The sequence below is a fragment of the Cheilinus undulatus genome, linkage group 1, assembly GCF_018320785.1.
Source record: "Cheilinus undulatus linkage group 1, ASM1832078v1, whole genome shotgun sequence".
Classification (NCBI taxonomy): Eukaryota; Metazoa; Chordata; class Actinopteri; order Labriformes; family Labridae; genus Cheilinus; species Cheilinus undulatus.
This window is the reverse complement of record NC_054865.1, coordinates 11,977,611-11,991,752: the sequence shown is the minus strand read 5'-3', so window position 1 is coordinate 11,991,752 and position 14,142 is coordinate 11,977,611. Positions and strand designations below refer to the sequence as shown.

General features: G+C 40.3%; 1 protein-coding gene across 1 annotated transcript in view; it reads left to right on the top strand.

Annotated features, from left to right (window-relative positions):
- Nucleotides 1-14,142, top strand: part of LOC121506994 (SH3 and multiple ankyrin repeat domains protein 2-like) — a 351,623-nt gene that overhangs the window by 147,914 nt on the left and 189,567 nt on the right. The window contains exons 10-11 of the mRNA XM_041783083.1: nucleotides 1,579-1,712; nucleotides 1,809-2,002. Coding sequence (XP_041639017.1) covers nucleotides 1,579-1,712; nucleotides 1,809-2,002 — 328 coding nt within the window. The remainder of the gene's footprint in view (nucleotides 1-1,578; nucleotides 1,713-1,808; nucleotides 2,003-14,142) is intronic.

Sequence of the window (14,142 nt, the reverse complement as noted above, 5' to 3'; positions counted from 1 at the left end):
TTTACCACTTTTTGCCACTTACAATACAATACAATACAATAACTCTATTTATCCCCACAGGGAAATTCAATTGTCTGGAGTCTCTCTCATCTGTTTATGGTAGAATTATAAAGTCTAATTGCTGATGGAATGAAAGATTTTCTAAATCTTTCTGTCCTGCAGCGCAGGGATAGGAGCCGTCCACCACCGTTGTTTCTTTGGTCATTTAGGGAGATATGAAGTGGATGATCCATGTTCCTCAGAATGGTCTGAGGAACCCTAAAACCTTAAACCCTTTTTTGTGCCTTTTTCCCATTTTGTCACTTCCTTTTGCCAATTTTAACCCATATTTGCCCATTTTTGCCACACTTTTTTTCTACCATTAACCCCTCATGGCACTACAATGCCCTTTTCATCCATTTTGCCACTCTATGCCCCATTTGCCACTTTCTTTCTGCTACCAAAACCCACTTTTGACACTTTTTAACCCATTTTTGTCTCTTTTCACAATTACTCAATTCTTTATATTGTCTCAGTTTCTACTACTAATTTTCTGACATTTCCCCACATTATAGCTTAGTGATGAGGTCAGTGTGCTAACCACATTGTTGACATAACCAATAAAACAGATAATTCTGTTTAAGCAAAGGGGTGTTTATTTTATTTTTTTTAAGTCTATATTATACTACAACATTAGTAAATACAATTCATTTTCTGTTGCTTTTATAAGATTGGTTATTATTCAGGTTAAAAACAACCTCAGATTAACTTTACAATTGACCATGATTTTGCTGACCTCCATGGGCCCCCAGCTGGCTTGGCCCCAGAAAACTCTCCTCTTTGTCCCCCCTTATGGGCAGCCTTGCCTCCAAGTCATTCAGCATCCCCTTAGAAGCATCCAGTGAGACCAAGTCATTGATTTTAAGGTCCTTCTGTAATTTGTTCCAAGCAAAGGGAGCAGAAAATTCGAACGTCTTTTTCCAATTTTAGTTCTGACCTTTGGAACAGAATATAAGAAAAGATCCTGAGAATGAAGATAGTAATTTCCAGAGCTTTTCTGACTGATAGATCAATAATAGCCTTGTAAATAAGAATATGCTGTTGTTTAGTCAGTGTGAGGACAAAGACAATTATCGGATATGTTTAAACAATAAACACTGATGGTTTAGGCTTTAAGATTAGTGATGAGCCTTAAAGCTGCAGGGTAAACTGTATCTAAAGCATGTAAGCTGTGAGATGAGGCATGCATTTATAAAACATTGCTATAGTCTAGCACAGATTTGAAAATGACCTTTGACCTCCATAATCTAATCAGTTCAGCCTTGAGTCAGAGTGGAGAGTCTATGCAAAGTTTGAATAAAGTCTCAAAGGTTTCTTGCCCTGGATGGATGGAAAATAAAGCCTGGGGCTCTAAATATTACCAGCACAGAGGCATAAAAATAGATGCACACATTATAGCAGTTATGGCCTGTTTCAAGGGTGGGAAGTTCAAAAGTTTACAAACATCATGACTACCCAAATCAAGATTGCAAGAATTCAGGTATATTTTTAAAGATTAATAAAGGTTTGACCTCTTTTTTTTCCCTCATTCTTCTGCAGTGCCTTTCCGTGAGGCTCCAGCCTACTCCAAGCGCCGCCGGGGTCCGTCTTCTGGCAGCGGAAACGACCAGTCCCCCTCCTCGCTCTCGGCGCCGCGGGTCCTCCTGCGCTCCAACAGCGACAACAACCTAACAGTGAGTCAGTACCAGCACGGTTCTCCTGGCAACTGGGGCCCCCATCTGCAGCAGCACCAACACGCCCAGCCCCACACGCACCGGGCCCCGCAGCAGGGTCACGCGCAGCCTGGCTCGGCAGCATTACACCGCAGCCTGTCACCCCAGCTGCTCCAGCAGATGCCCAGCGGCAGCCCCAATGGCAATGTGGTGGTACGGACCATGGGGAGGGGGGCGAGGAGCCGGTCTCCCTCCCTCAGCCGGCTGGGGGAGGAGGCCAGACGAGCAGTACCTTCACAACGACAGCCCAGGTAAGTCGCTGAAACACGCTGTATGTGTTAATGTGTCAGTCAGCAGCAGTGTTACAGTCTGAGACACACTCCATGCCTGCACACACAGTTTGTGTTTACTGTTTGGTTTTTGAGATCCAGGATGACTAACCTGCAGCTCAGAGGTCAACACATGACTCACAAATATTTCACAGTCAATATTTATCAAAAGAGTTCCAGCACAGCTGTGGTCTGCTCTTGGATGTTTGCTTTTACATTTAAGTGTCATGAGCATCATCATCTCTGCATCTGACTGGTCTGTATGAACCAAGAGATCACAGCACAGAGACGCTTGCCTCCTTAAAGGGTCTGTTCACCTAAACAATATTTTTAAGAAATCTCAAATTTGTTGATTTTTTGTTGATGAACCGGATTATGGTTTCGGATGTTATCTGTGTATTACTAATTTAGTTATAAATCAAGATATCATTTATAATTTGGTTTTCAACATGTTTACCATTCAGTGTTGTCTCAATTTAGTAACAAAAAATCAACAAATTCTTCTTGTCAAAATGTTTGTTTACAAAATTAACATTGTAGCTCTTCCTTGTGCTGGAACTAAGAAATACAATACAATCAGGCACATGCTTCATGTGGGCCATATTTCATTTTATTTACTGTGCTGCAAGCTGATCAAAAATGGACCTTGTGCCACATTTGATCCCAGGGCCATAGTTTGGACATCCCTGTTTTAAAGGTTTTGACTTCCCTTAATATACTTTATATAGGTTGCAGCTCAGATGGTTGTGAAATAAATCCCATGCAATGGATATGTGAAACAGTCTAACTAGTGAGGCTTAGTCAGGTTAGTTAACTGGACCGTGAATAATCACTGCCATGAGTAGCACAATCTGTTGCTCAAGCACCCTCTGTAGTGAGTAGCTCTATCCTCCAATTATGGTGTGGCCCCACAAGACATTTCCTAGCTGAGTAGAGACATAATGCACATTTCTGCCCACATCCACTCCTTGCTTCTTTTTGAATTATTTAGAGCTCCTTGTCAACAAAACTGCCCTTTACATGGAATGCTGTGTTAGTTTCCTTGCATGAATTTCATATAATGAGGGAGAAAAGCTGTTAAAAGTGGCCTCCCTGGTTCACACTGCAAGTGGTTCCATAATGGTTTTGTGGGCAGGTTGCAGCATCAGTCAGGCCACTTTTAACAACTTTTCTACTTCATGACATCATGTCCAACAGCATGCAAGTGTCAGATACAGAAAGCAAGCATGCAGTGCTGCTTGATAAACACGACATATTAAATATTTCAGTCTCTGCCCTTTGAACATTAGTCACATGACATGTAGTGCTTATACTTTAAAGGCAAAGAAATGGACATGTAGTGCTTAGTGCCATAGAGTTTTGCCTTTGTGTTGATCCAAGCCAGAATATAATATTTCAAACATTCATATGGATATTATTAATGTACAGCTATCTCCACTTTTTAACCCCCTGAGACTGACATTGCGTATATGTCAAGCAGAGACACATGTAACAAAAAGCTAAATAAATTTGAACCCTATATCTCCTGGAAGCCTGGAACTTGAGTGACCTTCCCAGATGTAACTGTGACATTGAACATCTATTTATTCATCTTTTAATCAGTTTCAGTCATTTCTGCCACTAGCTTAGCATGCTAACCCATAATATTGTTTTCCCACAATACACTGTGACTGACTGTGACAACCAGTGGCAGGCAGTTTCATTATTGTATCATGTTTTTTTTTAAACTGTGCATGTCTTGACACTAAGCTTATGGTTGAGATAGCCTGAATAGCTCATAATGGAGAGACAGAAGACAGAGAGCCTGTGACGTGGCCCTCTGTGTCACTGCAGACAGGAACTGCTTTGAATAATGGCTCAAAAACAGCCAATATAAAAAAGTTACTGTGTGTCACACATAAAAATCTTTGAGGTTTCATTTCTGTTTAGTTTTTTGCTCGTCTTTATAGTCCCACAGCGTTTTTAAAAAATTCCAGTGATATTCTGCAGTACACATTCTTAAAGCTCAGGTTATAATGAAAAACATAATATTAAGAGCTTTACTGGACACCATGGGGTTGATGCTTTACAAGCTTTTCAGGATAATAAGTCCAGATGAGACAAAATGGTTTAAAATAGCTCAGGGCTGAGAGGGTTAAACAAGCTAAAAAGCTCTTTTAAGTGAGAAAAGTGGGAGAAAATCCTAAAAAAAATGTCTAGTCCAACACTCCTGGTTCGTTATCATCTTCCTTTTTCCTTGTTCTTTGTCCATACCAATGCAGGCAAAGGAGTGGAAAATAGGAACAGGGTGACGGGGAAAAAAATTGCTTCCCACTTGGCTATACATCACACTGTGTTGTTCATGGGCAGTCAGGATACTTCAGTAGTAGTCAGTGTATCCAGATGATTTTGTTGTTGACACCTTTGCTGCTGGCGCAGTTAGGATAGGATGAAATGTGAGATTCATGGAACAAAAGGTGGCTTACGGTTTGTTTAGGACCCCCCTTACAGTGCAGTTTTTACTGAATCGAGCCTCAATTAAAAAAGAAAAACAAGTGAGCAGCAGAGGTGGCAGAGCTGAGGTGTCTCATCATTTTTTGTTATTGTTTACCTGAGAGCCCCCAGGCAGTGGAGTGCACTATGCCTTTAAACAAAAAAGGTTCTTAGGGGTTATCTATCAACACTGGCTGCATCCTTGCTTCTCAATTTGTAGGAGTGTGAAGCTCAGTAGGTTGAATTCTCTTTTTAAATGTGCCAGGTTTATTGACCTGAAAGAGTCTTCTTGAATAAATAAAGCTTCACTAGCTGAATACAAAATTTAACAGAAACATCTCTTCTGGAAATAATGTCTCCATTAGTCTGCTGGTTTCACAGATCATGCTGTCTGCACTTTAACTTTGACCTCTCTCTGGAGAAAGTCATTTAGTTTAATGAGTTCACTCTGTGGGTTAGACTAAAAATATCTCTACAACATTCAGATGAAATTCCTTTTTTAAAGTTTAAATACTTGTAAATAAAGAGAAATTCTTTAAAGCCTCAACTTTTTTCTAATCTGTAAATTTTAGGGAAAAAAGGGACTAAATATGCAAACACGGGTAAACAGATTCACATGTGAATATGAGCACTGAGCTCTCAGTGCTGCTTTTCCTGTAGGCCTGCTGGTGTTAATTCACACCGTAAAGCCCCATTTTTACTAGTATGTATACAAAGAAGTAGACTTTATCAACCTTTAGTTTATGAATTCCATGTTTTTAAAGCATAAACCTTGTAAAAGTGTCTTATTCTGGTAGGAAAAACCCTTAACAGAAGTAAAATGTTTCACAAAGTAGTTGTTCTGTTCTCTCTTCATGAGAAGAGTCAGGAGGACCCACACGTTAATGGACCACATGGCTCCACTTCCTACTCATGTGTCTGAGTGAGTGTTAAATGCTTATTGTTGGTTATGTGCTAGAATGGCGTTACTCAGGTTCACTTGAGTGTAGCACAGCTAGGATTTGTGTCTACCTGAGGGAAAATAAGTACCATGTTGCTCCTTTGACTGTTTCCTTTCACTTAAATGAACTCTCTTAAAGGTCAGTGGATATTTCAGAAGTAATCTGCACTTAATAATATCAAAGACTTTACTTTTTTAACCATTAATTTAGCTATTTTTTCCCTTTACTTCTGTAGGAAGTTCATTTTATCTGAGGTTATGCAAAGTTGGAACCAACTGACCAGAAGTTACTTGTTTTCATTCAAAATAAAAGCTTTTTTTTCTAAACAGGAAGTGAAGTATAATCAGATTATGATACAAATGACAAAGTAAATGCAAATTAAAACAGTTTCTTGAGACAATCTCTTACCCTAATTATTAATCTTGGCAGGGTTACTTACGCAAAGAAAGCAGCTAAACGTAAACTCTAAGGACAGTCTAAACGCTGTCACATTAACCAGGGTAACTGGATGTCACTGCGTCATTTTGTACATGCACTGCTGCCTGTGATGAAACACTCTGTTTGACAGAAGAAGTACTTCAAAGCTGTTACCTAACTCTGATTCAGCAGTGTCCAAACTATTCTAAATATACACATGACTATACCTCATCTTTAGTGTATTAAAGTTTGTAAAAACAATCCAGGTTAAGATATGCTTTATTGAAAACAAACAAAAAAATGATCTACACCATAGGTTTTGCACTATTTGCTGACAAGACAAACAGCCAGTGATTGTTAAGGATTTTAGGATGGTGTATTAGATTTCAGGTTCCCCTCATAGACCCTGGTTACCACTGGACCCGCCCCTAGTCAGGATGAGAACAACACACTTTGCAGAAGAGAGGGGAGACAAGGATTGGTGAATCTCCACGTTCGGACACAAAAGAAGAGTAAACTGCACAAAGCTGCCAAACTTCAGTGGAGTGTTGGTGCTTAAAGATGAAAGGCATGATGTGCTTTGTAAAACAAACCTTGAGAGGAGGCAGATTAGTAATAACAGGATAAAAATGTAAAAAGTGCAAAGCTCAATTGCAGTTGAAGTGCAGGAAATTAAGGTAACAGTAATAATTTAAAAACAAAGGTACTGTTTGGTGGTGTCACGCAGTCGGTCGTTAAGATAGAACTAAAGGCTTCAAGTACAATGACAGTCTTAAATTAGTCTGGAGAGTATTTCTCACCTTGCAAAGCAGATGGATTTGGCAGACTCCACCACGTCATCAGGCAAATCCATCTTAAAAGTTCCAATCCACAACATTTGTGCTGAACAGAACACTGTTCAGGCCAATCAGTGTCATTTGAGGAGAATGAGGCGGTAGCTATGGGCGGGGGATTAGTTGTGCTGGAAGCAGTTTGCATATGTTTTCGTCCTACTGCCGACCTGCTTTGGCGTGAGTTTGTGATCGTTACGGGATGGTGGTTAGTTATACTGTGAGTGGTTGTATACAATTGCTGCTAGTGATTAGCTCATATGTAGCCACAGCGTCAGTTTAGTCAAAACTGGACATCGTGTCTTTATTAAAGCAAGTGCAGAGAGCCACACTGAAAGTTTCTGATGAAGGAAAAAACTTTTCACTCTTCTCTCAGTCTGCTTCAGCATGGGGTTGTGATTGTTGCAGATGGAGTTTAGAGGTGTATCCAATGGTAAAGTTTATTCAGGCTTTGACACTGAAGTTTTTGCATAAGATGGGAAAGCAGAGATATAACAACCACCTCAAATCTCGAGCCAATGAACGCCAAAGTACCTGCACGTGCACAGAGCTATTTGACCTTTATGTTTGTTCCTTGTCTATTCACATTTTTTTGGCTGAATTTCCCTTTAAGCACAGCCTGCTGGATGAGTGTTGTCTGCGTGGAGCTCAGACTGTGTTGTTGCAGCGTTCAGCAGGTCTTCATTCACTGTATATACATTACATCCTCTCACACCATCCCCCCACGCGGGATGATGTATGACGGGCTCCTCTGGGAAACATGCCATCAAAGGAATCTGGCTTCCTAGTGTAGCTACAGCAACTGTTGCTATGGTTGCACATGGACACTTTCCTTCCTGGTGTGAGTTTGTATGTTTAGGGTGTATGTGTCATGCTCCCACTGAAGGATTTATTATATGTCAGATGAATCCATGTCCACCTGACAAAGTTCATCCAGAAACAGCACCATGTGTCAGAACATCTGTGAGAGAGGGAGCATGTGATCGTTGGAGGATTAAAGTGTGACGGGCGTTTATCTTGGAGCGATGTTACTGTCAATCCCGATTAAGACACATGCTCTCTGCCCTCTTCCACCTCCTCCTCCTCCTCCTCCTCTTCCTCCTCCGCCACCTCCTCCTTGGCAGATGGACGCGTTTTCCAAGCGCTCTGCTGCACCGGCACTACCCACACTCTGTAACTCTGCCTCTGTCCGACGTCAACGTGAGGACATTATAGAAAAGATGTGAAGATGAAGACGTAGAATTAAAACATGATGAAGAGCAGAGAGAGAAGGAGGAGGAGGAGGAGAGTATAAAAGCAGAGAATGAGGGGTTTGGAGCGAAGGAGGAGATGAAAGAAGGGTTGGAGAGACGGGGGAGGACAGTTTGCTTCAGCAGAAACGTGAACATCGCTATCGTATCTTCTGACATACTTCAGAAAAACTCAAACGAGGAGGGTTTGTGGAGAGAAAGTCAGTTTGAGCATCAACAGAGGAGCTGGTTTAGTGCTGAATCTTGAAGATGAGCATCAGCGCTCTAACATCTCACTCGTGCTTCCATGAGTTTAAAATGAGGACACTGCAGCCCACGGCTTTGTCTCAGAGGATTTAGTAAACAATCGATGGTGTTTTTCATGACCTTAAAGCTTCAGCTCCTAAAAGGCGCTCGCAACTATTTGTGCTGTGATCAGTTTGCCAACGTGTCCATTCTAACTCTGAATCAGTCAAATCAGCAGCTTTGTAGCTCTAAGTGGCATTGTAGGTTAAAAGAGTAGTTCAGAACATCTCACGACCAGTTAATGGCCTGCTAACCCTAACCTCATTAATCAGCAGCATGTTTCAGGCCGTAGTCACAAAATGCTCCTGCTAAGTGACAGAAAAACTGCCATAACATTAATATAAATTAATATTTTCCTCCACTTCAGACTCAGATCTTTTCATCAACTTCAGTCCTGTGTAGAAAAATCAGTTATTTAATCATTTCAGCTGATTGAACCCTTTAAAAAGCCAGTTTTCATGCCAAATGTGACCCATTTCATTTTGTAAAAAACACAGAAAAGGCTTTATTTCAACATAATGTATTCTTGATGTTTTTTTTTCAATGGATGCTGTGCTGTCATTGATGAAAACACTGTAACAAACCTCATTCAAATACTACATACTTTTAGTAAGGAGAGCTTGCCACTTGTTGCTGAAGACAATTCAGGAGAGCAGGAACATCCTCACAAAGAACTAATGAGTGAAAAGTGAAAAACCACTAATAATGTAGGTCTGTAACCTAATCACCAATTTGCTATCAGGGCAAGTTATCAGGGACATTTATATCTCTGCTCTGCAGAGCTTCTGCTGGCCCAGTTAAAACAGGCAATTAGCAGCCTTCTACTGGGACCCTCAGGGACACATTTATATGATCAGAGCTAAAAATTCAATACAGAGTACCTCTGAAAATAAACTTTTATTTTGGTTTAACACCCTTTTCCCCCTCTTTTCTTACTGTTTTCCAATAGTCAAATAGTGATCCTCCTCTTGGCAGGCTTACATCTTATTTATCTCCATACACAGTGGGTTGACATCACTCATCTAGTCAACATTAAACACATTGTTAAGTGTCCTCTAACATTTAGAGCAACAAGTAGGGATAAAATTTGCTGCTGAAAGTAGCCCCCAAAAATGCAAAATTGCCTACTGTTTAATTTTTCTTTGAATAGGATCCTGATGTTTGGAGAAATATCTTTGCCTTTTTAGAACAAAGATACATCTTTAGAGATAAAGGTTGGAGATAGGTGGTGTATGGAGACAGACAAATGCAGTTTTGGTTGTGGCTGTTTAACATGTTTAAAAAATAGATTCTAACAAAGAGTTTAATGGGAATTCAAGACTGTAAATAAGTGAAATTTTCTTTGTTGCAATTGCATAAACTGCCTAAACCAGTGGTTCTCAACCAGTTGAGAACCACTGATCTAAACTGCACTGAAGGAAAAAATATACCTGCCAACATGTTTCTATGTTGATGTTGTATTGCATAAAAGGGTTTAACAATCATTTATTTTATATATTCAATGATGGAGAAATGTGCAAAGCCTTTGGCAATTAGACCCCATTGTGATGACTTCATCTACTTGAAGGGGTAGTGGCAGGAAAAGGATGCCCCCAATGGAGTCTAGACACTGGTGGTGGTATTGATGAGGGATGCAGGATCAGATAAGGAGCAGACTTCTGAGGAGCCAGCCAGGAAACAATGATGTGGCTTGGAGGAGGAGAATGAAGTATGTTGGATGAGATGAGCAGAAGACCTGAGGATCTGAACTACATGCTGATTAACAGAATGGAGGTGGCTGGGGTGGAGGAGGGTTGCAGCATCCATACTGAAACGACAGGCTGACTGTGAAAGAAAGAATGACAGATTTAAAATATGACTGATGCGTGATGATTGGTTGAACGAGGTTGTGGCACAGTCAGATTAGTTTAGTACTTAAAAAAGTGAACACCCATAATCAGCTGATCACCAGAGTGGGAAGACTAAGAATGGAGGAAGGGAGAGATATGAATGAGTAGAAATAGTCTTCTTGCTTGAACTATTGCTTAGCTCCATTATAATGGAATAGTTTGATTGGTTTCTAAACTGTCGTCATTGTAATTTGCTTGTTACATAAAATATGTGGTTGTATGTCCACTTGAAATTGCAGTTGTAAAAGTGAAATGAGTAAAAAAAGAAGAAAAGAAATGAGTGTGAAGACCACAAAGATAATCCCACAGTCATTTATCTATTTTCCTCCATGCTGCACTCTCTTATCAGCATGTACCTGTATCAAATATATTACATGTGCTCACCTAAAGTGTGCAGTGCATGCACCCTCATGATACATGCAGCAAGTAGTAACAGTGGGTTGGCTCACCTTTTGTACACATTATGACATCATGACACACCAGGAACCCACAGCAGCACTCCATGATTCAGCCAATTTACAGTACATGATTGGTAATGACATATGCAAAAAATATAAAAATAGTTTAAGCTAATAGGTCAAACACAATCAGTCTGAGGCCTCAGTCAGAAATCATTGCATGTTATAATCCATTAAACTGTGAAACCATGACAGTCACATTATCAGCACCATGGACAGCTCTACAGTTCAAACAATCACAACAATGGAGACACTGCAGAGGGCGTTATTTTGCTCTCTTACATTACATTGATTGATACGTGGTAAATTCCTTCAAATGCTATTTTTCATAGGAAAAAGCAAATATTTGGCACAACTCACAAAGCATGCAAGATAATGTCCTCTCTAAATCCAGGTCCAAATTCATGATGGCATTAGTTTGAAAGTTCATGAGGAGGTGCAAGCCAGACAATTGGGCTTTCATTTAAATGAAGTAAATAGTGTTTGTTCAGGCCAAACAGAAGTATACATTCAAATAATTATATGTCTCCACCAATAACTTTGTCAGACCTATGCATCATATTGCTTTACACATTAAATGGATAAAAGTATTTGGCCACTTGACCGTTACACCAACCGGGGCTGTAATAACATCATATTCAAATAAATGTACTTTAACCCTTTACCTACAGAGCCAGCACCGGTGATGTGTGATGAGTATTATTACCGTAACTCTGTCAAAGTTTGTTCAATTTGAAAAATTCCAATGGTGTTGGAAAGCTGAGAATTGTGGGCATGTGCACATATGTGGTTCATTACAGTACTCACAACCATATAACGTGGGCATTCATAACTATACACCAGAAGTTTGGAGAGACAGCTACATGGATTCTCAACACCGTAACTCCTTGAAAGTTTGCTCAATTTAAAAAATTCCAGCGTTGACAGAGAGCTGACAATCTGTGCTTTCTGGCAATATATGATTTGTGGTATCTATATTATGGTAATGTCGAACAGCACCGCGAAAATGGCAGCTTTGGCAGAAGACAAGTGAGATAGGAGAGTGATGAAAGAGAGTAAAAGGAGAGCGAGAGTGGTGTTTTGTTTTCAAAAAAATAGCGTTAGATAGTGGCATTGGTTGTCTGTGTTTTATTACACACATTTATAATGTCAGGAAGACCATCAAGAACGGTTAAACAGCCGCTGCGGTTCATAGAGGGGGACAGGGATTTGGAGGATGCATCTTCTGAACTGAGGTATGTGAAGAGCATATATAGTTCTCTTTTGCACACCCAGAGTCCTAGACTCAAAAAATGACTGATGATTGTTCTAAACATGTAGGTTCACATTTCAAATGTCAAATCAAAACTTCATGAGCAATAACAACATTTCTTCTCATAAAAGCCATGAAAAACAAATCTGTTTTTCTTGTTTTCTTCTTTTAAACTGCTGACAATTCCATATAATGTACAATAATCATTAACCAGATGTTGAAAAGTCAAGTTCAAGTACTCCTGGGAAAAGGGACCAAAGCTCTTAGACTTAGGACATTTCCTGACTGTTTTACAGCCGTAATAACAAAATATGTCCAAATCACCATTTTAAGCCTCAGTAGGTAAAGGGTTAATATGGAGTTAAATGCAGCTCCAACAGCTCCCACTCTTCTTGAATTTTAAAGTGTATCTAAGAGAATTTGTACCAGTTTATTGCGTAGCACATTTATGAGGTCAGGCACTGGTGTTGGACAGGAAGGCCTGGCACACAATCTCTGTTCCAGTTCTTCCCAAAGGTGTTCTATGGGGCTGATGTCAGGGCTGTGTGTGGGCCCGTCAGGTTCTTTCACACCAAACTCATCAAGCAAGGTGGCACCCATCGCAGTACCACGCCTGAAGTCGCTGAGGTCTTCAGAACAACCCATGATATATCACAAATGTTTGCACCTAAATTCAATAATTAAGAGGTGTGGCGAAATACTTTTGTCCATGCATTGTTTCATCTCCCAGCAGCACAAACATGGCATAAAAGTCTCAGCACCCCTTTGCATTGCTCTTTGGGAGGTTTTGTACTGCTTCTGTTGAACTAAATTATTAAAAGCATATTATTGACTGAATAAGGATGACTTTTTTGTTATTTTTGTTGGGTTACACTGCCATCTGTTGGAGGCACTACACTATAAAGTTAAGTAGACTGACCAGCTGCTAAACAAGCTGTTCATGATTGTATCAGTAATAGGGTGATCTCACCCATAGGTGATCAGTATCAGCAGCAAACATCCCTGCTGTAGGCATCTTTGAAAAATGATAGTAAAGCACACAACAAGAGTATGATAAGAGCAGCTGACATTACGTTCCAGTGAAAATCACCCGGGCGCTGTAAGTGAGCCAAGATGTTGGGATTAATTTGTCTCTCCGTGTCCAATAAGTGTGAAGTTTATCCGTCACAGCTCGTTCAGCCTTTCCCACCCAGCTGCTCCATAAAGCTCCTAATTCCATTGCTTACTCTCTATGCTTTGGCTCCATCTTCCTCATTCCTCCCTTACCCATAATCCCCTTCGCCCTGCCCCTTCCCCCCTCATCCAGCCTCCTCCCTTACACATACAGCATCTCTGTAGCATGCCTGTGCTCCCAAATGTCATGTCTGTTGTTACAGTGCAACAAACACTCACATGTTAGCACTCACAGACGCACAAACAAGCTAACGGTGACAGCTGTCCGTCAGCCCCCGGGTGTCATGGCAACAGCTTCCCAGTAAGCTGTGGTGAGAATGAGATGTGTCCAGTGTCAGGACAGACAGATCTGTTCAGGGATGGAGCCTGGTGGTAATTTGGTTTTTCTGTTGATCATCACTCCCCTCTGAAAACACAGAGGTTCAGCTGAGTTACACTCATAAAAAACACTTTTACAGTGTACAGTCAAACAAAGCTGCAGGTTAGAGGTCTTGATGTGCCCCTTTATGCTGATCTCCAACAATGCTTCAATTTGTTCAGAGTATCAGGGGTGAGAGAATATTACAAACACAATAAGATTACAGCACAAAGAAGATTTCCCCGCTGAGGTTGATGTGATTATAACATTTCTTTGATTGATTTGATTCTGTCCTAAACAAAACACACAGCACACAAACCCCAAAAAGAATTCCCCACACAGCTCTGTATGAAGCCCCTGCAGCGTTGATTACATCAATTTACACCCGCATTAGCAGGAAATCTGGTACTTTTAAACTTATGGTAGACATTTTAGGCTCAATATTACTAAAAGGTTCAGAAAATCTAAAAGACCTTTGCACACATAGTCCATTAATTTCATCCAAAATTGCCAAATGCTAAAAAAACAAAATTCTCGTGTTGTGATAATTACACTTTCTTTCAAATTATGCAAATATGATTCCACTCAAACAAACATTTAATTGGAAGTTTTTCAATTAAATTTTTTTAAACTGTGCTGCTTCTCCTGTCAGTTTCCATCACTGACATCAGTCTCAGACAGGTTTTGTCATTAGTTTGTCAGGTGAGCCAAATTCAACCTAAACTATTTAAGGAGGATGTTCCACAATATCAAGCAAGTCACAGATCTCATGCACTATAAGGAAAGGAAAGATCTTT